This window comes from Aethina tumida, chromosome 1, assembly GCF_024364675.1.
Source record: "Aethina tumida isolate Nest 87 chromosome 1, icAetTumi1.1, whole genome shotgun sequence".
In the NCBI taxonomy this organism is placed as follows: domain Eukaryota; kingdom Metazoa; phylum Arthropoda; class Insecta; order Coleoptera; family Nitidulidae; genus Aethina; species Aethina tumida.
In genome coordinates this window covers 61,439,504-61,459,671 of record NC_065435.1, presented here as the reverse complement: position 1 = coordinate 61,459,671, position 20,168 = coordinate 61,439,504, and the positions used below count along the sequence as shown (strand labels likewise).

The 20,168-nt window shown below is 30.1% G+C and overlaps 3 protein-coding genes across 6 annotated transcripts; all 3 read right to left on the bottom strand.

The window, feature by feature from the left end:
* Positions 1-529: 529 nt before the first annotated feature.
* LOC109596967 (UDP-glycosyltransferase UGT5) lies at positions 530-2,942 on the bottom strand. 3 transcript variants are annotated; one of them, XM_020012581.2, is made up of 6 exons: positions 2,769-2,942; positions 2,423-2,544; positions 1,777-2,372; positions 1,508-1,727; positions 1,122-1,341; positions 530-1,069 (listed from the first exon to the last, which is right to left on the bottom strand). In XM_020012581.2, exons 1-6 carry the CDS (start codon positions 2,774-2,776, stop codon positions 799-801), a joined length of 1,437 nt encoding a protein of 478 aa, XP_019868140.2. In that variant the 5' UTR covers positions 2,777-2,942; the 3' UTR covers positions 530-798. The 3 variants fall into 3 exon arrangements, with proteins under 3 accessions (XP_019868140.2, XP_049826706.1, XP_049826707.1); XM_049970750.1 differs by having other exon boundaries at positions 756-1,069; positions 2,423-2,611; positions 2,769-2,911; XM_049970749.1 differs by lacking the exon at positions 2,769-2,942 and having other exon boundaries at positions 2,423-2,706.
* A 725-nt stretch (positions 2,943-3,667) lies between these two features.
* LOC109597223 (dipeptidyl peptidase 3) lies at positions 3,668-10,184 on the bottom strand. 2 transcript variants are annotated; one of them, XM_049961064.1, is made up of 7 exons: positions 10,020-10,184; positions 6,578-6,911; positions 6,238-6,528; positions 5,213-5,738; positions 4,874-5,022; positions 4,452-4,820; positions 3,668-4,347 (listed from the first exon to the last, which is right to left on the bottom strand). In XM_049961064.1, the coding sequence occupies exons 1-7, from the start codon at positions 10,121-10,123 to the stop codon at positions 3,910-3,912; spliced, it is 2,211 nt and encodes a 736-aa protein (XP_049817021.1). In that variant the 5' UTR covers positions 10,124-10,184; the 3' UTR covers positions 3,668-3,909. The 2 variants fall into 2 exon arrangements, with proteins under 2 accessions (XP_049817021.1, XP_019868430.1); XM_020012871.2 differs by lacking the exon at positions 10,020-10,184 and having other exon boundaries at positions 6,578-7,036.
* A 174-nt stretch (positions 10,185-10,358) lies between these two features.
* LOC109596976 (paired box protein Pax-5) lies at positions 10,359-20,168 on the bottom strand. The gene is made up of 4 exons (XM_020012595.2): positions 20,156-20,168; positions 14,033-14,253; positions 11,173-11,389; positions 10,359-11,097 (listed from the first exon to the last, which is right to left on the bottom strand). The coding sequence occupies exons 1-4, from the start codon at positions 20,166-20,168 to the stop codon at positions 10,592-10,594; spliced, it is 957 nt and encodes a 318-aa protein (XP_019868154.1). The 3' UTR covers positions 10,359-10,591.

Below are 20,168 nucleotides of genomic sequence, written 5' to 3'. Positions count from 1 at the left end.
TGTAAACAACATAAATATTTCCACCAAGTTAATGCCATTACTAATTAATCATAAATATTTTTATTTATGACTATATTGTCATGATGAGTAATTACTGATTACTCTAGTTTTGAAGAAAAAATATGGATATGAACTTGATAGAATTTTTAATTTTTATGTAGAATTCGAAAATGTTTACATTTAGTAAACCCGGATTTGGAATGCTTAATGATACATATTAGTCTGTAAGAATGTACCTCTAATAAGATATATATGGTCATTTTCCTGTATACAGTCTCATTTCATACATTTTTCTTATTTTGTATTGTAACTGAAACTAAATCATGTTATAAATTGTAGTTTTTCATTAAATTTTTCATAACTATATGTGATTTCATATAGTGCAATTTGCATAAATATTACTTTTTTGTGAAAACTAAGTCAAACTTTAAAAAAACATTTTCGAATTCTAAAGACAGTCTTTCCCTAGAAAAACCTCAAGTTCAAAAAAATTACAAAAATTAAAATTGAAGTTATTTTAAAGATAAAGTTTCTTTAAAACGTATTTTTAATTTAATGGTTGATTTTTTTTTAAATTCCCTATAACATTATAATTAATAATAGTACATACATTTAAAATTTTTTCATAATTTCGTATAAACATAAATTTAGTAGTAACAGTTCCTTAAATTTTTTTTGGTCATAAATAATTATTATTGTGTTGATATATTATTTATAAAATAATACAAATAATCTACAATAATAATTTTGTGATACATGTTTTTTAAAATTTATTTAGTTTCAAGGATCCGTTTTATATTATTCTCTTTTCACTTTATATTTATGGTTAAATAAAAAGTGTTTGGAGATCAAATATAAAAGAAGGACTCCTCCAAGGGACAAAAGAATTAAAAATAATATTACATCTAAAGACGTATACTGAAGAAAATTCATTGAACGGGCTCTAACATCAAGAAATGATGTTCCATTATGTTTTAGAACGTACTCTATCCAAAATACTGCTGAATCTAGAGAAGTTGTTGGTAAATCCTTGAATCGTCTAGATATATCTTGTACATTTCTTCGATATCTACAAGGCAAACAGTTAATTAAACGCATTATTAAATGTTTTAGGTTCATACAGTGGATTGTTGATTGCTTCACGTATAGTTTCAACCAAGTTTTCTGTCGTTATGGAATTAATATCCAACCTTAAGCCTCTTTTCCTCTCAGAAAAAGTTTGTACATTAATGTGTTGATCGACAAAAAATGGTATTCCTATTATTGGTACGCCGTGATAAAAAGCTTCCTGGGTGCTCAGAGCTCCCCCGTGGCCGATAAAAAGTTTTACATTTGGGTGTGCTGTAAAGCAATTTTTTTATTATATTATAATTGTTGTACACGTTTTACATGCCTGTCTCATTAAATTTTGTTTAAAAAACTATTCTGCTGTCAAGATTAAAAAAAATTAGTGAAGTGATCATCACTTAAAGGTGAAGCTTTTGAAAATTCATCAGTAAATATTTACCTATAACGTCATTTTGAGGTAACCATTTTCGGACAAAAACATTCTTTGGTAGATCAAGCAATTCCTTCTCAAATTTCCAGATTACTATTTCATTAAGTTGTGCAAAAGCATCTAGAATAATTTTTCTTTTATGAACATCAAGTTTCTCAGACTTAATATTAGTCCCTAAAGAAAATACTATTACACCGTTTGTACTTTTATCCATCAGTTCTTGTAAATCCTAAAATTTTCGTTTTCAACTTCATCATCAACAATAAAACGTAACTTACCTTGGGTAATTTTTTACCTGGTCTGGCATGTAATCCGCCCACAGGAATTATGGTGGGTGGTAGAGGTTGGGGATAGTCAAAAATAGGGTTTGTGTTACTTAATAATAAGGAAACTTTCTTCAATAATTCTTTAAATGGACGAATATGATTTCCAAACTTTTGCCGGGCCATATTCTCGTAATGGGGTATGTTAGATTCATATATATATTCCACGTAATAAGTAACTAAAAAGTTTTGTAATCTAGTATAAAAGTCCATATTATCAGAAGCGGTCAAATAATAATGCGGAAGATAAGCTGGATACAGATTATTTCCAAAAATATGCGACAATTCTGGCGGCAGCAGAAATGCTGAAACTCCTACAACAGGGAGTTTATCAAATTCTTGAATCAAGGGCAACATGCACGGAAATATAGTTAAATCTATGATAAGCATGTCAAACTTATATCTGTTTTTATTTCTGATAATTTCATCAATTTTATTCGATCGGTATACATCTTTGCAAATACTATTAACCATAGAAAAGAAAAATTCAACTTTATCACTAAAACTTTGTTTAGCCACTTCGGCGATATCTTCAACGACCAATTCTAACTCTAAAAAGAAAATGTTATTTATTCAGATAATGGACAATCACTACGCATACCTTCTAAGTCAATTGGATGGTACAATTCTGTTTCTGATTCTTTTGCTCCAGGTTCTAACAGTGTAACATTATGTCCTTTGGCTATTAATCCTTTTGTTAATGCGAGATTCCAGATATGATGGCTGGGTGATGGTAAAGGGTTGGTATATAAAATATTTGCACTATACACTTGATTCACACATACCGCAACTAGTAACAACAACATGGTAAAGTTAAATGAAGTGTTTGGGTAATACCATGCGCTTATATCATATAAACATGAATTAAATGACAATTGAAAATGAATCTCATTACGGATGGATTAGGTTTGAACACCAAACAATTCAAATATATAGCAATTACTTACGATTTCATGCAGATAATAAAAATTAATCATCACTGTCTGCATGCAACAGTAATTGCCCAATCAAAATAAGAAAATAGTAATTTTCTAACATCAGGTTAAAGGTTGCTACACTCAAAATTTATTACTACTGTCTAATTTTTGAAATTCAATGTCTTTTAGAAGGTCGTTTTCTAACATGCGTATTTATTATCTATTTTTTAATGAATATAATTAAAAAAAATCTACAAAAAAATTACTTTTAATATGAGATATTTCTTTTACAATTGCTATCACATTAACTTTTCCTTTGATTAAAATTTAAAAATATGCGGATAAGTTTTCAGTACGACTTGTTACTTTTAAAACTTGTGTCATTTAAATAAAAAAATAAAAAGAGAAAAACGTAATATGTTATCATTTTATATTATTGTTTTCTCTTATAATTCTTTATTGTGATAAACATATAGAAAATAAATTAAAATTTATGACGGTTCATTTGTTTTTTATTGGATTAAACTTATTAACCCAATGTAATATGCCATTAAACACACACACACACACACACACAAATACTTGTTTTTTCTTAATCTTCCATGTCGTGAACTTTGATAGCCAAGCAAAGTAGTTTTATTAATTTAAATGTTTGACCTCAGGTTCAGACAATGTCGACAAATATGCGAAAACGTGCTGAGTAGAAAATATACTCACGTGGTTTAGTCGAATCTAATAATATGTTCAAAAATTTTAGTTCTTTAATTTTTAGATACATGAATCTATTAATTATAATAAAATGTTTTTGATGATTTTAATTAAATATTATAAAATAATATTATATAATAATAATTGATTTTATACCCGTGTCATTTATTGGGTTTTATAACTCCTGCTTTGTTTAAATAAAACAATGTATAATATGAATAATTTATTTAAAAAAATGTGGAAAGCAATACAAATATGGCATGTATATAAAAGTTTTATGTAAAGAATGGGCTAAATAAACTAAAATGCAAAATAACAAAAATTTAAAACAATGCAGTAGATCACTATTAATATATATGTATATATATATATATATATATTTAATTTTTCTGTATTTCGGCTAAAAACGGTAAAATATATAAAATACAGTTTTTTACATAAAAAGTAATATAAATGATAAAAATTATTTAAAATGATCCCTATCTTTATTGGTTAAATCAATTAAATTTTCGTACAGTGATGGTTGTTGGAACCTATCCACCCAAGATTGTAATAATCCTTCTAAGGTTGGTTCATAAACTTTCAATTCGACAGTTTCATTCGCTAAAATTGTATTCGGTTGCACAAACATCTTCCTGGGCTGTTTGTGGGCTAACACAATTGACCTCAATTTCAGCCAAAATTCAGGCACATCAGCATATTCATTGTAAAGTTCCCGGGCAGCTTTAACGTTAGCAGTCGATTTGAAAATTTGCAATTTTAATAGAAAATCGCCTATGGCTTTTTTACCAACAGTTTTCAGTTTAGAACGGTCTAAACTCACTAAAATATCGTCCTCTTTAGGCTGAGTAATTTGTGCAACTCCGGCTTCGATCAGGACTCTCGCCAGTACGAATCGAGCCTAAAAGGACAACAGAATTAAATAATAGTTGTACACTACTTGAGTGATTGAAACAAATATATAAGATTCAATTGTGAAGATTATTTGGCACTTTGATCACTTACTTGAGCATGTGCCTGTAGCCATCCTCTACCGGGTTCATACAATTCCATGGCTCTACCAGCTCCAGCATAAACCAGGGAAAGCCAATTCGCATAGATAACATCTTCAGCTTGTTCGCCCTCGTGACCAAAGATTTTGAGTACATCTTCATTCAAGCTAAGATAGAGTCCGACTGCTTCAGCACGACATTCCTCATATGTTGAGCTGAGAGGACCAAAGCAAGCATCAAATGTGTCGCCAGTTTCGTACCACGAAGCAGGTGCTTTACCTGTTGTGGGATCAATTACATCTTCAGGGAAGTTACATGAACCGTTTCGTTGTTTAAAGAACAGTTTGCCCGAACCGTGACCCAATAATTCGTGAAGACCAACCTAGAAAATATAAAATAAAATATTATAATTACGTGAAATCAATTTAAATTTACTTGTAACTCAAATGCAGGAACTCTCCATTTACGTAGAACTTCAGCGTCTTCTTCACTAAGGAAGGGTGTTTGCGACATTTGATAACTAGCTGGGATTACGTTCCCCAAAGACACATTTTTAAAGCCAATGGTCTGTCTAATATCGTCATCTGAAGTCACAAAATAAAATATTGAAAAACTGACATTTTATTTTGAAATTCAGTTTAACTCACTTGTTGCACAAAGTGGCAAAACTTATTATTAATTAAATTTTACGTTAATTGTAGCTTACCTTTAAAAAACAATTATAAACCACCTAAACGTAATATATACTTTTACTTAACAGCTACTATTACTTACAGTTTGGTATATTAATGCCAGCAGGAATTCCACTGCCGGCAAAGGTAATCACATCCAGTGATGTGAAATCAGGTTTCAGGAACGCGTCCTTTTCATACTGCCTGGGCCACGGCAACAAGGTAAGGAAATTTTCAGCTTTTGATACCAGAACACTGAATTTAGCCGACATTTCTCGGTTCACAGCTGCCACAAAACCTTCGAATTCGCCACGACTTCCTGCTGGGTCCCTGTAAGTTTCTATGAAACCAATGTAGGTTTCAATTGCTGGTGATTTGTCTTCAATCCAATATTTGGATCCTGTTTTGTGATCAGCTAAAGATCCATTTTTGAAGGACTGAGAGTAGTGGGTCAGCATTTCATATTCAGTGTCATTATCACAATATTTTTTTGCTTGATTCAAATGGTATGCCACTCTACCAAGAAGTGGCGAATAGTCACCGCTGGTAAGTTTGTAGATAATATTATCAATAGTTGCCACTTTCATTTCCGCAATCTTCTCGGCGGCTTGACGAATTTCATAGCACGTCTATAAATAAATTAATTCAATAAAACTTTAAAAAATTATAAAGTTCCTAATTTAACTCCAACATTTTTAATACTGATTACTGGATTTTTCACATAATTGATTCTTTACTGATAAAATTTATACTCATAAAATTTATACAGGATAAGGTCTCCGTGACGGCATATAATATTTTTATCTTAAAAACGACGGAGATATTACTTTAAGCGCCGAATCTAAATTGAAAATTTTCGGAATGCCAGGAAGTCTCGATTAAAACATCAAAAACCATAAAATTTACATGAATTGTTATTATCTGAAGAATTATATTGTATAATAATGTATTCCATCACATGATTAATAAATAAATAAACGTTTTATCTCCTTTAAACAGATTTAGAAATTAATTTTGGCTCTAGAGAATATAAACAGCATCTAACAAATTACTATATTGATGTAATTTATAGCATGTGTAATTTATACAAAAATAGTGTTATCCTTGAATTAAAATTTCATTACTTACTTGACCATTAACTTCAGTTTTGAAAAGTCTTGTATTATATGCTTCCATGTTTTGATCCTTGAGCCACTTTATAACTTTTTCATTATCTTCAGGTGTGACATTTTTGGATAAATATGTTGTCAGTCCTTGGTTATTATACCCCAAACTGAGGGTATCCTTGGACAAATGATATATCCTATCTTTATATTCATTCCATAAAGATTCTAATTCGGACCAATTCGCGCTCAGCTTTAGTAATCCCTCCATTCTATCTTTCTCTAAATTGGGAATAAATTTGGTATCTCCGAACCCCTAAAAGTGACCCCATTACATTTTAAAACAAAACTAAAATTCTCATTACCTTATAATTTCCAGAATTGCTGAAGACACCAGCGGCGTACACAAACAGAGCGGTAATTTCATCTTCAGAGAACCCATTACTCAGGGCCAATTGTTTAAAATCATTCGGTGACTGGGCAGAAAAAAGTTTGTGCAGCATCACAAAAATAGGTCCAGACTCAGGACTGGTCTGTAGAAGTGTTATTAAGCCGCCAACCCATGAAGCTTTGCTCAAATAATGAGCATACATTTTCTCCTTATCCGTTAAGCAGGAAAATGCAGATTGCACCTCTAGAGCAACCACCGGCTGTTCGTTCGGCAATACAAATTGTGATTTATCGATTTCCATTTCGTATCTGCAGAGTAGTTTCTATTTAATTAAGTATAATGGAAATTAACGTGAATTTAAAAAACTTAATTTTCTAACAAACACTGAAAATTTCGATTTTGAGAATGAAATGACAATTATCAACTTTGAGGTTAGGTCAGGTTAACAACTTGTCATTCACAACTTGTCAGCTTGACAACTCTCCAGTGTACCATGTGTTGCCTATAGTTAATTCATTATATTGAAATTTATATCAAAACATTTATTTATTAAACATATTCATATTTATGTACTTGATATGTGAAAAATTGTTTTAACATTAAGTTATTTATTTATTTATTATAATTTTGATTATTTTTATTTATGTAGAAAAAATAATGTCTAATAGAGATGCTTCATTGAAGCTAAGCTTGCATATAAGATATCAAAATAAAGTGAATAAAATACTTCAATATTTTTGTGGTTGATGTGTTATTTTTAAATTTCCTTCTACTTTAATTTATTTTATCCTAAATTATCTATGTTTTAAAATGAAAACGATAAATTAATATACCCATATCGTTAATAAATTAATATACCCATATCAATAAATTTCTAGGGTTCTAAAAAATTCCGATATTCATAATAAATATTCGATAATATAAATAAATTTATTAAGTTGTGTATATTTTAACTAAATAAATTTTGTTTTATTTTATTTGTCTTTTTCATGAAAATTTTCTTTTAATTAAAAATTTAAAGATAAAATAAGAGAAATCAATGACCACACGAATTTTACATACTTTTTCTAATATGTCCGACTTTTGGACATATAGTAGTGGTCATTATTATAGCAATTTTTTAAAGTGTTAAATATTTCATTCATAACTCTTTTATTTTATGTGAACTGTTAAAATAATATTAATTTACTAATGTTGCTTTATAAAGTATTATAAAAACTACTATATTCTTATTCTATAAAATGTTTCATATATTTTTCTGAATTGAACTAGACATAAATATAGCAATTTTAATTTAGAAAAAAATTTTTAATGAATAAATCTGCGTTATTTAAGTTGACATTAATATTTCGTATATATCCTGTTTTATAAATTTGATCTCCGTAGCATAGACTCGACCATTCTCCAAATATACGACATTTTCATTCCTTCAAACTTCTAGGATTGTTGTGATGTGTGTTGTGATTTAAATTTGTAAAATTGTTAAGTTGAATTGAATTATAAACGTGATCCCCCATATTGTCTATAGGATGGATGTCTGGAGATTGGGAATGGTAAGCAAAACATATATGCTTTGGTTTTTTAACCAATCCGTTACAATTTTCCATTTGTGCTTGGATTGATTTCATGCTCATAGCGTAACTGAACGATCACCATGTTTCATTGTATCCCCGTAAGAGGTAAGAAGAATATATTTCTTTATAAATTAAATTTGGACTCGTTTCCACTTTTCTGTGGTACAATGAAGATTATTCTAAGCAAGTTAAAATTTCTTTCTTGTAGCTCTGGGGTCAAACGCATCTCCATCCACAAATCTTCTCACAGTCATTGAATTCAGTTGACGATAAAATTTGATTGTTTTTTGATATTCAAAATATCCAGTTAGCAATTTTCTTTCAAGTTTATCGTAATCAGACAAATTATTTCGTAATTTCTCTAAATTGTTTCATAATACGGAAAGTGATCTACTTATTTAGCCGTAAACTTTTAGCCATCTCCTCTTGTTTCTCTCGGTCTTGTAAACATTGAATTATAATTTTTCTTACAGTTTGACTTCGACTAATTATTAAATAATTATAATAAACAATATATTCTAGTAAAAGGGTACGCAATTTTTTAAAGAATGAAATTAAATGAACCAGTTGCATAGAAGACATAACGATAATAGAATACACAATAAACATTGTAGGTACTGATATCCAATTCAATAATAGCCACTACTGGTTTCGATTGTTTAAGAAGACCTTGTTTTTGGAACTATCCATAATGATTTCCAACAATCCCTGATTTCTTATTATTAACAACCTTTCAAAGCATAATTGAGATGTATCATTATTTACATACTATCGATTTCCATGAAAATCTATCTGTCTTGCGATCTTACATATTTTCAAAAAAAGGCAAACTACAAAGATCTGACTGTTCGATAGTACCACCAGCCCTTATAAAAAAAGTCTTCCGAGTCCATTAGTTCTTTAGAGATATTCGCGTGCCACCGCCCAACATCAGATAACGACCAGGACCAGGAAAGACGATCTTATCAGACGATCGAGGGCCATTCCCGCTGATCCACGCACCTCTTTCACCTGCTTTTACGATCGTCACGACTCCCTCGCCATTTCACCCGAAATCGTCACCAATTAGGGGTCCGCGATCGTAAAGACGCGCGTTCCGTTTTTAATGTAATTAGGCACGATTAATTAGACGCATTAATAACGGGCTTTGACAACTGATGACGTTGATACGGGGGCTTAGATTGTCCATAAATTTGAATTAATTAGGGCCCCGGTGGCGATTGCGCTTATCTAGTCTTAATGAGGATTCCTGTAATACAGGAAGTGTGAATTTATACTTGAAGCCCAATAAAAAATATAAAACATAATCATACATTTAAATTTTTTGGGATATAAATCTTGCATATTTTAATGTCCTTATTGTTTCTTGGGGCAGATCATAGTAATAATTTTATTTAAATAAAAATAGTTAAAAATTTATTTATATTTTACAATGATTATTATATAAACAGGGCAGTACTATTTAGGCGTACAGTTACTTCAACCATTACATAGAATATTCTAAATAATAGCTTGTCTTGAATAAGCTAAAAAAATAATAAAAATTAACTATTTATAATATTTATAATCAGAAACTAATCATATAAATTAATGTGTTACTGTTAATTTTATACAGCTAAAAATTTTAAATAATTAAAATTTTATATAATAACTTTATAGGTAGATAATATATTATAATAATTTTATACTTCTCTCACAGTTTCGTCGTCTTGTCTTAAAACAATAAATATGTGTTATATATATATATATATGCTTTATTTCATCATAATTCTTTTATTAAACTAATTTAATTAATAATTTATATTTGTGAGAATATTTATAGTTTTCTGTATTAGTACTTACAATTTTTGATGTGACATTGACATTTTTGAAATCACTAAAATTCTTTTTGTAATATAAAATCCTCTTCGAGTGAGATTTCTTAAAGGATTCATACTTATTATCATAACTCACAAATTGAGAATATTGGTTTAAACAGGTAACACTTAAAATTTCGAAAATTTAAGAAATTAGATACAGATATACAATTTAAACACCACCGTACAAAAATGATTGTTCGTTGCCAGGTAAGGTTATAACACTTCAAAAACACATGTTTTAAATATATTTTTATTAATGACATATATACAGTACAATAAATAAATAGTAGTATTATCTATATACGACTTAGGTTGTGAAATGTTGAATGTAACACTTAACAAATAATATATACAATATAATCGTAGGGCTATACTACGATCTATTAAACCCCGATTATTTAATTTAATACATCTTTAAAAAAACTATGGCAAAAACATAAAACACAAAACAGTACGGCTGGTCAGTCTATTTGGTGTACATTTACCTTCGATATGTGGCAGGTAACAAAATAACTAATTACTGTTTTAAGGTCAACTACATTTTCTTTAAAATAGTTACTCCACATCAATTTTTATTTCCGAATCGGCATCGCACTCACTCCCGCTCCTACTGCTGTTGCTGCTGCTTTGATATTTGTCTTCAATGAAATCTTCATTAGACACGAACACACCAAACGGCTGATGTACTCCCATGTAGACATCGCTGAACGTTTTAGCTTTCTTGGTAGGTTTCTTCAACAATTCCTCAATGGAGTACGGATTTTTTTTCTTTACCTCCTTGTTTTCGTCGTCGGTGATCGTTATCTCCTCTTTGGCTTCTTCCTTGATGTGTATGCTTTCCAGCTTGGTAGGCTGGTACGGAATGATAAGGTTCGACCAAGCGGGGTGTGAAGCAGTTTGATGGTTTATTGGTCCTGTTGATACGTGCAACTGATGTTGCAGCGTTGATAATCTATTGTTTGTCGTGTAGGATGATGACTCGTGGATGGCCGGGAAGTAGGCCAAACCCGGGTTCAAACCCGAAGAAGATTTTGTGTAAATGTCTGTTCCCATTATAGTATCTGAAAGGAAGAACGGTTTAGGACTTTGAATTATTCGATGAAAAAAAGGTATGGATGGAGTTAAATATATATTACCGGTGTGTGAAGTTCTGGGATGGTGTAGCATTTCCGGAGGATCGGGCCAAACGCCGCTGTTTCTTAAGATCCGATTGACCGAACTGACTGAAGGTATGTTGTGAGGTTCGCATACACGTTGGGCAATTAGCTGTTCCCTGATTTCCCAAGCGAACATTCCCGGATTTTCTTGTTTGAATCGCAATATTTTCTTCACCACCGTAGGCGTCGCAACTTGCTGTAACAACAATATTGTGTAATTTATAATATTTACAATGACATTAGCATCATTAACATCGGAACAAATACTCGAATGCTAACCCTACAAAAACTAATAAAAGGGGTTATCGCTGATGTACGAACTACAAATTACCCTGTAAATTTATTTTTTTCTGGCAAACACCGATAAGAGATAGATGTAAATTAGATAGTGATGGTGTGCGTGTTGTGTTGTTGCATTGTTTTCTAAATGACTGTGTTTCATCACCACCACCGCCACCACCACCGCTTCAGGGGGTTGCACTGTCAACAAACGGCACCATCTAAATGTATACTCAGGAATGTTATAATTTACGTGGAATTTCACCCTCCTTTTCTTCTAATTCGGTTCTAAATTGGCTCGAAGGGGAGTTCAATTTCGACGATGCAAAGCTATCCAATGAACTGAAGGCACCTGAAGCCGAAAATGAAACATTCAATTTTTAACCATGTATAAAATTAATAAAACGTCGGGGGCTCCTTGCAATCCCGACAATTCCGTAATTAGACTCTCGTGTTAAAAAACGTTTTAGTGGTCCATCGGTGCCTATTATAATTAAAAACGGTCGGTGCCGTCAAAGCGTCCAATCATCATAGATATCACACCTTTAGCCTGAAATTATCCTAAATGGACCTGATTTAACACGTGATAAGCAAGGTATCAATCATGAACCTTTCCGTAGCACGATACGGATGATTTGTGGTAATCGATTAGGTTTCTTTAACAAAATGGTGCATATACATGATGAGTTGCACATGATGCACCAAATGATCAATTTTCAAATCAGCAATTTTTTTTATAATTCTTTTCATATTGTTTTGGTTAAATTGAAAGTTAATTTGTCTCAACTGTTCCATAATTATTTTCATACAGTTTCACTATGACAACAATTTAATAAATGGGTACATGGTACCTGTAATGGGTAACAACTTGTTGGGTACCATTATAATAAATTATTTTTGATAATAATCGATTGAATGAATTATATTATGACCTCAAATTGTCTTCAAAACGCTTGTAAACGATGTCGATGATAAATTTTGGTGAGTTCATAAGAAAAGTACCAGAACAAAAAATAATATAGATAATAAAAAAGTGGTTCTCGTTCTCGTTGGGCAACAAGTATTTCCCGTCAGTGTTTAAAAAGTTGATGGGAGTCCATGAGACCGAACCGTTGGAACGAAGTGACGGGCCAGTGGCCAAACAGTCCGGTAAAAAGGATGTCACTCGTGACGTGATGGCATAAGAGCCGTGTTTGTAGTGACACAACCCGCTTCTTATCTGGACAATCAATCGCCACCGCCACCAATCCCAACGTTTCTCGTGTCCTGTCTGGAAATAATTATATCAAAGGATAATTGTTCGGACATCTATTTAACCACTTGGCCCTTGCCACTGTCACTGTCGCCCACGGTAGCCAAAGTAATTAACAAGCTCACGGAATTTACTGACCTTTATCGCCACGCATCGTTTTTTTTTATACTTCTTCCGTAATTCTAATCGGGCACCATCAATTATTCTATAATGTTTCAAGATAAATATTGCTGTGCAAGTCCGTCACTGTGTCCAATTAGAAAGTGAAAAAATAATGTGTTTGCTCTGGTGTGTTCTACAACTTCGGGTGCATGAAATGTCAGTGTGTAAGATCGTTTGATAGACAAAATAACTATGCAAATGATGTGTACTTAGTCCGCTATCGATCTAATAGTACAATTAAAGTAAACATAATTATGGCACGACCTTATTATGTTATGCCGGGAAATTGCCTTAACAACTAATACAGAACGTTCATTTGATCCAATCGGAAACGCGACCGATTATGCGATTATTCCTACATTTATTATAAAATAGATATAAGGCCTATCTAATAATGTTTCGGTTTTGTAAACATTATTTATTGCATTTTAGGCATAACTGGCAAAAAATTTGGAACAGATTCAAACAAAAATAAAAATAAAATACCTGCCATAATTTCTGTAAAAGTCAAGTACTTACAATAATTTGTGAACTCACATTTTTCCCTGAAGTATACCTTCATTATTAATAGTGTAGTGTAGTGTTTGTTCAAAGAACCAATAGACTCATTCGGGCGTAATCAGTGCTCAATAAACTCATTACATCCACTTAAAAATGTTATTAGGCTTTATCTCAATCGACGTTGGTTTATGAAATTTTGTGAACGATTTTATCTGGTAGATTAACTTCAATAAATACATTATTATAGTATGAAAATCAAAATTTCCCTGTCATTAATTTCGATAACCAAAAAGCATATAATGACAGGCTAATAAATAATAAACTTTGTATGTGAATAAATGATTTTCACAAATAACGCACGCGTGGCAGCTGAAGCTGTCCAATGATTTTATTTCCAATGGTTTTAAATTAAATTAGTGAAAAATGCCAAATTAATCTTCCTATTTTTATATTGTTTAATATTAACGCATTGTTGTTAGACCTTGTTCTATGGCATTACAACAAATAGTTACAAAATATCTCAATTCACATTTTCTCTTCACTGTTCCCAAAACATAATTTTACAAGTGAATTTATTTTGTGGTGGATTACTGCTAATATTAATATATTGCCAACAAGAAGAGCTTAACTAACTTATTATCTTACCTTGGTCTTGGATCCCCCAATAGATCCGGGTCGGATGGATCCCGTCTCATAAAATCTGGTCAGTATTTTCGAGACGCAACCGTGCGACACCAGCAACTGTCTGGATATGTCGCAAGGTCGCACACCCAACAGGGCAAGCTCCACGATCCTTCTTCGTACGCAATCTGGTAACGGCCTGCCATTGACGAAAACTCCACCCAGTTGATTGACTCCGGCCTGACCTGGAAGGAACGAATCGAAGAAGGAATTAAAATCAGAAATGAGCATTATAATTTCCAATTAATTATGCATGTGTTTGTGAAGTTCATGTTCGGTGGTGCACGCGAATATTGGTTTAACTGGTTTTCTTCTTGCAGCCATCCGATAATATCTCGTCCGCGACGTTTACAATACGCAACGAAATTTATTTATTTAGGTGGTGACAAGCAACATAAAAACCCGAGCTTCTTGAATTCATTAGGCTTATCGACGGCGATCTCTTAATTCATTTCGGTGGCACTGATGACACGCACAAAATCACCTTCGGTGCCCGAAATGAATTGCCGATATTACGTGTTGGATTTATTACTTCCTCGGTGGAAAATAAAAAAATTTTACGAATCGCACAACGAGCCGAAGAAAGTCTTTTGCTTTTTCGGATCACGCGAACCGAGAAATGACAATTATTAACGAATTAGAGAGATCACCTGGATCTTTGAAACGTGTCACTGGTCATCAAGAGCTGTTTACAGCTGAAACAGTCTCGGATCGAATTAGTAAATTGCTAGATTGATAATTATCCTTCGGAAAAAATGGCGTGCAGTCCTTTTAGACCCCTCTAATTGTCATTTGATTGTTGCGGAAACGTTTTTTTTTCTATGTGGGTAATTTTTGAGATGTTTGACGGACTTTAGGCAGGTGATACCATCATTGTTTACTATATTTTAGACACTTTCATAATTTTGTTTTATTTTATTACAGATATTAATGTTATATTATACTTGGTTAATCGTACCATAATAATCAGAACCATGAAGGTTAGTTAATTGAAGATGTTGACGGGAAGAGGATCTGTATGTGCAACTATCATTAATTAACATATAATTTTACACACATATATATTCTACTTTATTAGACGTCTTCATCGAAATATACAGGATTTAATTTTTTTAAAAAAATAGTAAATAGTTTAATTTGTTGAATCATAAATATACTCGGTGATGTATAAAATAAAATTCATAGATCCTGTGATCTATTTTAATAAATTTTTAAAGGTTTTTGTGCTACGAATCCTTCTCGTACAATTTTCACGTATTTTCAAAGGAGTTAGTACGAAGTCTTGCAAATTTTAATCATCAAAGTAAGTTAAAAAGAAGGTGATTTATTAAGTACTGTCTGGGGTTGTTAGAGAGCGTGCTTTGAGGAAGGTCGCAAGACGTGTGACAAAATTTGCAAGACGTCGAACGACAAACGAAGATCAAGACCGGTCATAAGCAGTGAGAACGAAAGCTTTGAAATGAATGATGAATTACGATTTTGTTTGATCATGTAAGATACCAGAAGGGAAACGTTTTCTCGAAAGGTCTGTATATTCAACAGCTGGAGTTATGGTTTAGGATACCATTACGTATAGTTGGTCACATTTAATTTTCGTCAGATGTAATTTTGACAATTCAGCAATACATTTAGGTACTTGTGGAAACTAATTAGCTGCCTTACTGAAGGACTCCTCAAAATCCAGTTTTCCAACATTATCTTGCCTGATATCTTGTTGCAGGGGTGTTTTCACCACCACATACACATACATTTGTTGCCGTGTCAAGCAAGATCTCAATATCAATTATTGAACCAATGTGAGACAATTCTATTTTCTTCATCACTGTGTAAAGTAATTAAAATAATAATAGGAACAACACACATTACTATTTAATATTAATTAGGAAAATATTTTATTTAAAATAATTACTCTATATTCTTTCTTCAATTATTCATTCTTAAATAAAATTTATATAATATAATATATAAATTATTTATTAATATAACATTGAGTACTCTTTGTTCGTTCCAACAGCCTGTAATCGTCGTGACTTGGTTTCAACGAGATATCAGGAACGAAAATTCCTCGACTTTTACTAATCACTATTCAATTGGATTTAGATCCGGATTTTATAATGGTCAATCGAGAACTGCAACATGATTGATTCTCTTTTAACCATTTTTTAACAATATAATTGGTAAGTTATCGTTGATAAATAGTTTTATTACATCTCCCAGGATATATCTGTACATGAAATGGTCCATGTTATCAATAATTTTCTGCAATGTTACTACGTCATGATAGAATGTTACCCACCATGTTTAAGGTACTAACTTTTATTTGTAGGACGATGAACGTCCGATCCTATTCTATTTAACTATAAAAGAAGTTAATATTTTGTTAGGACGTTTTCTTATTGTTTTTTCAAATGAGTGTGCTGTTTCATATTTGTTAATAACATTGTAAACCAATTTTCGGGAGCTTCTTACCGAGGTTAGCCTTTTCTGTGGAATGCAATGTTTATTTTACCCACTGGAAGTAATATTCAGTAAAATATAGTATTTATAAGAACATTTACATTGTTCATTTAGAAATACTGAATTTCGGTAGTTATTTTTTTTATTAATTTATTTAAATAACCAAAAATTATATATATTATTTTCTTTTAAATATTGTTCATTAGTTCAGCAGTCACTAAATAATAACTTTATGAATGTGCTATATGTTTAAATACAAAAAATTTTACTCACATTTTTTGTATGTGTATAATTTAGTTTTTCTAAAAAAATAGTTGTATCATTAATAGTAAATATAACAATTAGATACACAGTCATTATATATTTGCAATTAATGTTAATATAAACAAAATAAAAAATGCTTAAAATACAGCTTAATTGTATTTAATTTTGGTTTATTAAAATATTTTAGAATTAAAACTAATGAATATATTCATAAATACTTCAGACTGTGAAATTTATTTTTTAGTGTTTAAGTAGCCTAGCGTCAAATTGATTAATATGCAGGTAGTTACATTTTTCACGCACCATACGTTAACCCGTATAAACTCTGGCCTTTTCGGGGCTGCAACATATCATTGCTCCCGCATGCTATCAGCAAATTGACGTTTTTGCACATTTCGCGGCTGAATTGAAGGAGGTAGTTTTCAGAATTTATATTGAAAACTGGGTGCAATTTGCCACGACGGACACCTGCCAATATCCATATGGACCAGATCGAATTCCTATATTGTCACGTTAGATTTGATTTTTCAATTAGCGATGTTAACGCACTGGCTGTTTCTATTATGAATGATCAATTTTAGAAAAATTTCTGGTCACTACGTTTGCGTGTTTCACCTGCTCGCTAGCGAAACGGAGTTAGATTTTTTACGTTCGTCGGTCCGAAATTTCACAGACGAAAACTGTTTACATTTGGCTCTGTCATTAGAGACCAGAAAATTGACGGCAATTTTCAATACAATTTAAGTAATATTTTTAAGGCAATTATTTTTTTTTCTTCAGTTTATTTTAACTTCCACCTTTAACTTTTTGTTTTTATAATTTTTAAAATCCTTTTTAACTTAATATTAAATTATTTATATATAACAGTATTATATTATATAAGAAATAAAAATTAATAGTATTATTAAAAAACATACGTGATTTATGGATAAAACTTATTTATTAAAATCTTATGTATAACTTAATTTTTTTCTATAATATTTTTCTTCCTTATTTGTTATATTGAAAAATCTAAAATAAGATATAAAATTCATTTTGTTATATAATATTAATAATAATCAGTTACCCTCTGTCACCGAAAGTGAGTAAGATAAAAAATATAAGTAATATTTGTACTAATTAGAAATATTTGACACAAAATAAGTGTTTATCAAGTATTATAAATTTATTTTTTTATATTTTTAAATTATTATATTTTAAATATTATTAAAATATAATAATGAATGTATTTTAATTAATCTAAAAATTCAATAAATTAGTAAAATTAAATAAAAAATTAATAAATATTTAAAAAATAATAATAATATTACTGTTGATGCGAGAAAAATACTGAAGAGAAACAACAATTTTTAATTTATATTTTGAAAAATGATCCTTTATATTCTAGATTTTTCTTTTAAAAAGCTGTTAAATTAGAACAACATATTTTTAAGTTTTTTTAATTTTTTAATTAATTTTTCATTTTTTACTTTTAAATAATTATTAAGAAAATTAAATTAAAAATAATTAAATCAAAAATAAAAATACATTAAATTTGTTAGTACTATTACATACGTATTTTATTTCAATATACACATTAATTAAAATTTTTTAAAAAATAATAAAGAAAAATTAATGGCATATTTTAAAACTGAATTTTATTGATGTATTCATTGAATATATTTTAAAATATAATAGAAGAAAAGCGTTTTAATATATTTTTTGTAAAACCATATTTTTCTTAGATTTGGTAATTTTAATTATTATTTTATTTTAAATATTTTAATGAATATTAATGATTATAATCAATATAACGTGATTTAAAAATTCAATTTAATTAAAGTAAAAGTAAATAATTCGTGTACACACATTTTTTATAAATATAAATATATACGTTACTTGAAATAAAAAAATGTAAAGCAATTTCTGAAATTGATCAGCTTATCAACTTAGTTTAATTTTTGGAAATCATTTCTAGATTTTGATAAGTAAATTATGTTGATAGGTGAATAATGAAAACTGTCTCTAAACTTCAGATAGTGGTGATGCACGATACACGAAGGAAGTTGTTGGAACTACTGTACTACAATATTAAAACATTAATTAATAATCCCGTTTAAAAGTTAGCTGTAAAATGATTTTTCTATTTTCAATATTTTAATTATTATTAAGGAAAATAATTAAATAATTTAAATTAAAAATTGGAACTATTTTAAAAGTATTTTTTATTTCAATATACACAATTAAAACTTATAGAGTAGAGCCTTTGATCCTACTGAATTATGAGAGAGACATCATGAATGAGAGTAAAATAATTTGAGAGTTTGAAGGTTTTTCTGTTTCTGTCGTGCATGATGTCTATCTCAAAATTCAGTCAGATCAAACAGTTTTCGATTGACATAAGAATACAATAGAGGAAAAACAAAATTGATTAGTTTAATATTAGAAAAACCATTCCTTTTATATTCTACGTTGTGATAAGTAAATTAATATTTAATTAATAATGTTTTTTAATATATGTGAATTTAGTTAATTATATTTCTTAAATGTAAACTTTAAATATTTGAAATCATGTTGAATTAAAAATCTAATCGTCGATAAAATAATATAAAAACATTAACTTTCTTAATATTTTATTAATTATAGTAAATTTGTTACAAGTGAAAACTCACTTCTTACTTAATGAATTTTCTCTCATTATTAAATAAAAATATTTGCTTCCAGACTTGTATACAAATTTACATAAATGTTAAAAATTTATCATATTCTAAAAAATAAGAAAATACTATCAGTTAGTTTTATTTAATTATAAGTTTTTATTTAAACAAAATAATAAAATAACAATTTATTATTTATGTATCTTGAAATTGAGTGTCGAGAAGCTGCGACGATACAGAATCCACGAGTTGAATTTGTAATGTGACTTCATTAAGGTAAATCAGGAAGGCACCTGGTGTAATACCCGGTGCAATGTTTGTTTTTGTCCGTAATCAACGGCACGAGCTGCCGATCTTGCTGCGACGACTTTCAATTACATTGTTATGTTCATTATAATGTGCAGATGTTCACAACATTGGATGAAAAAATGCCCATCTCTTGCCTTACTCGTGGTATGCACTTTTTCTTTTTATTAAATGTAGGTAACGAAAGAAAAACAAACAAGGCTGGCACTGGTATTCGCGAATAATTGGACAAAAATTGTTGATAAATATTAATGGAATCCGCAAGGACGTCAGATGCGAGATGAAACAGATTAAATTCGTAAAAAGTTTAATGAATAAATTCATAGACAACGTAAATTGATGATATAATGCAAAATTGGAATATCACATCATGTACAAGAACATAACAATAATTTCGATTTTAGCCGGATAAATTCGAACTCACCTGTGTGTGGCAT

Bases quoted from the DNA above. Each gene is read 5' to 3' on its own strand.
- LOC109596967 (XM_049970749.1), bottom strand. From the start codon at position 2,627: ATGTTGTTGTTACTAGTTGCGGTATGTGTGAATCAAGTGTATAGTGCA. The intron at 2,373-2,422 runs GTATGCGTAGTG...TTTTCTTTTTAG, and splicing joins CCATCCAATTGACTTAGAAG to AGTTAGAATTGGTCGTTGAA. The intron at 1,342-1,507 runs GTAAATATTTAC...ATTGCTTTACAG, and splicing joins ACCTCAAAATGACGTTATAG to CACACCCAAATGTAAAACTT.
- LOC109597223 (XM_049961064.1), bottom strand. From the start codon at position 10,123: ATGATAATAAGTATGAATCCTTTAAGAAATCTCACTCGAAGAGGATTT. The intron at 5,739-6,237 runs GTAAGTAATGAA...ATTTATTTATAG, and splicing joins AAACTGAAGTTAATGGTCAA to ACGTGCTATGAAATTCGTCA. The intron at 4,821-4,873 runs GTAAATTTAAAT...TATATTTTCTAG, and splicing joins TTCCTGCATTTGAGTTACAA to GTTGGTCTTCACGAATTATT.
- LOC109596976 (XM_020012595.2), bottom strand. The intron at 11,390-14,032 runs GTAAGATAATAA...TTGTTGTTACAG, and splicing joins TTGGGGGATCCAAGACCAAG to CAAGTTGCGACGCCTACGGT. The intron at 11,098-11,172 runs GTAATATATATT...TCTTCCTTTCAG, and splicing joins TCCCAGAACTTCACACACCG to ATACTATAATGGGAACAGAC.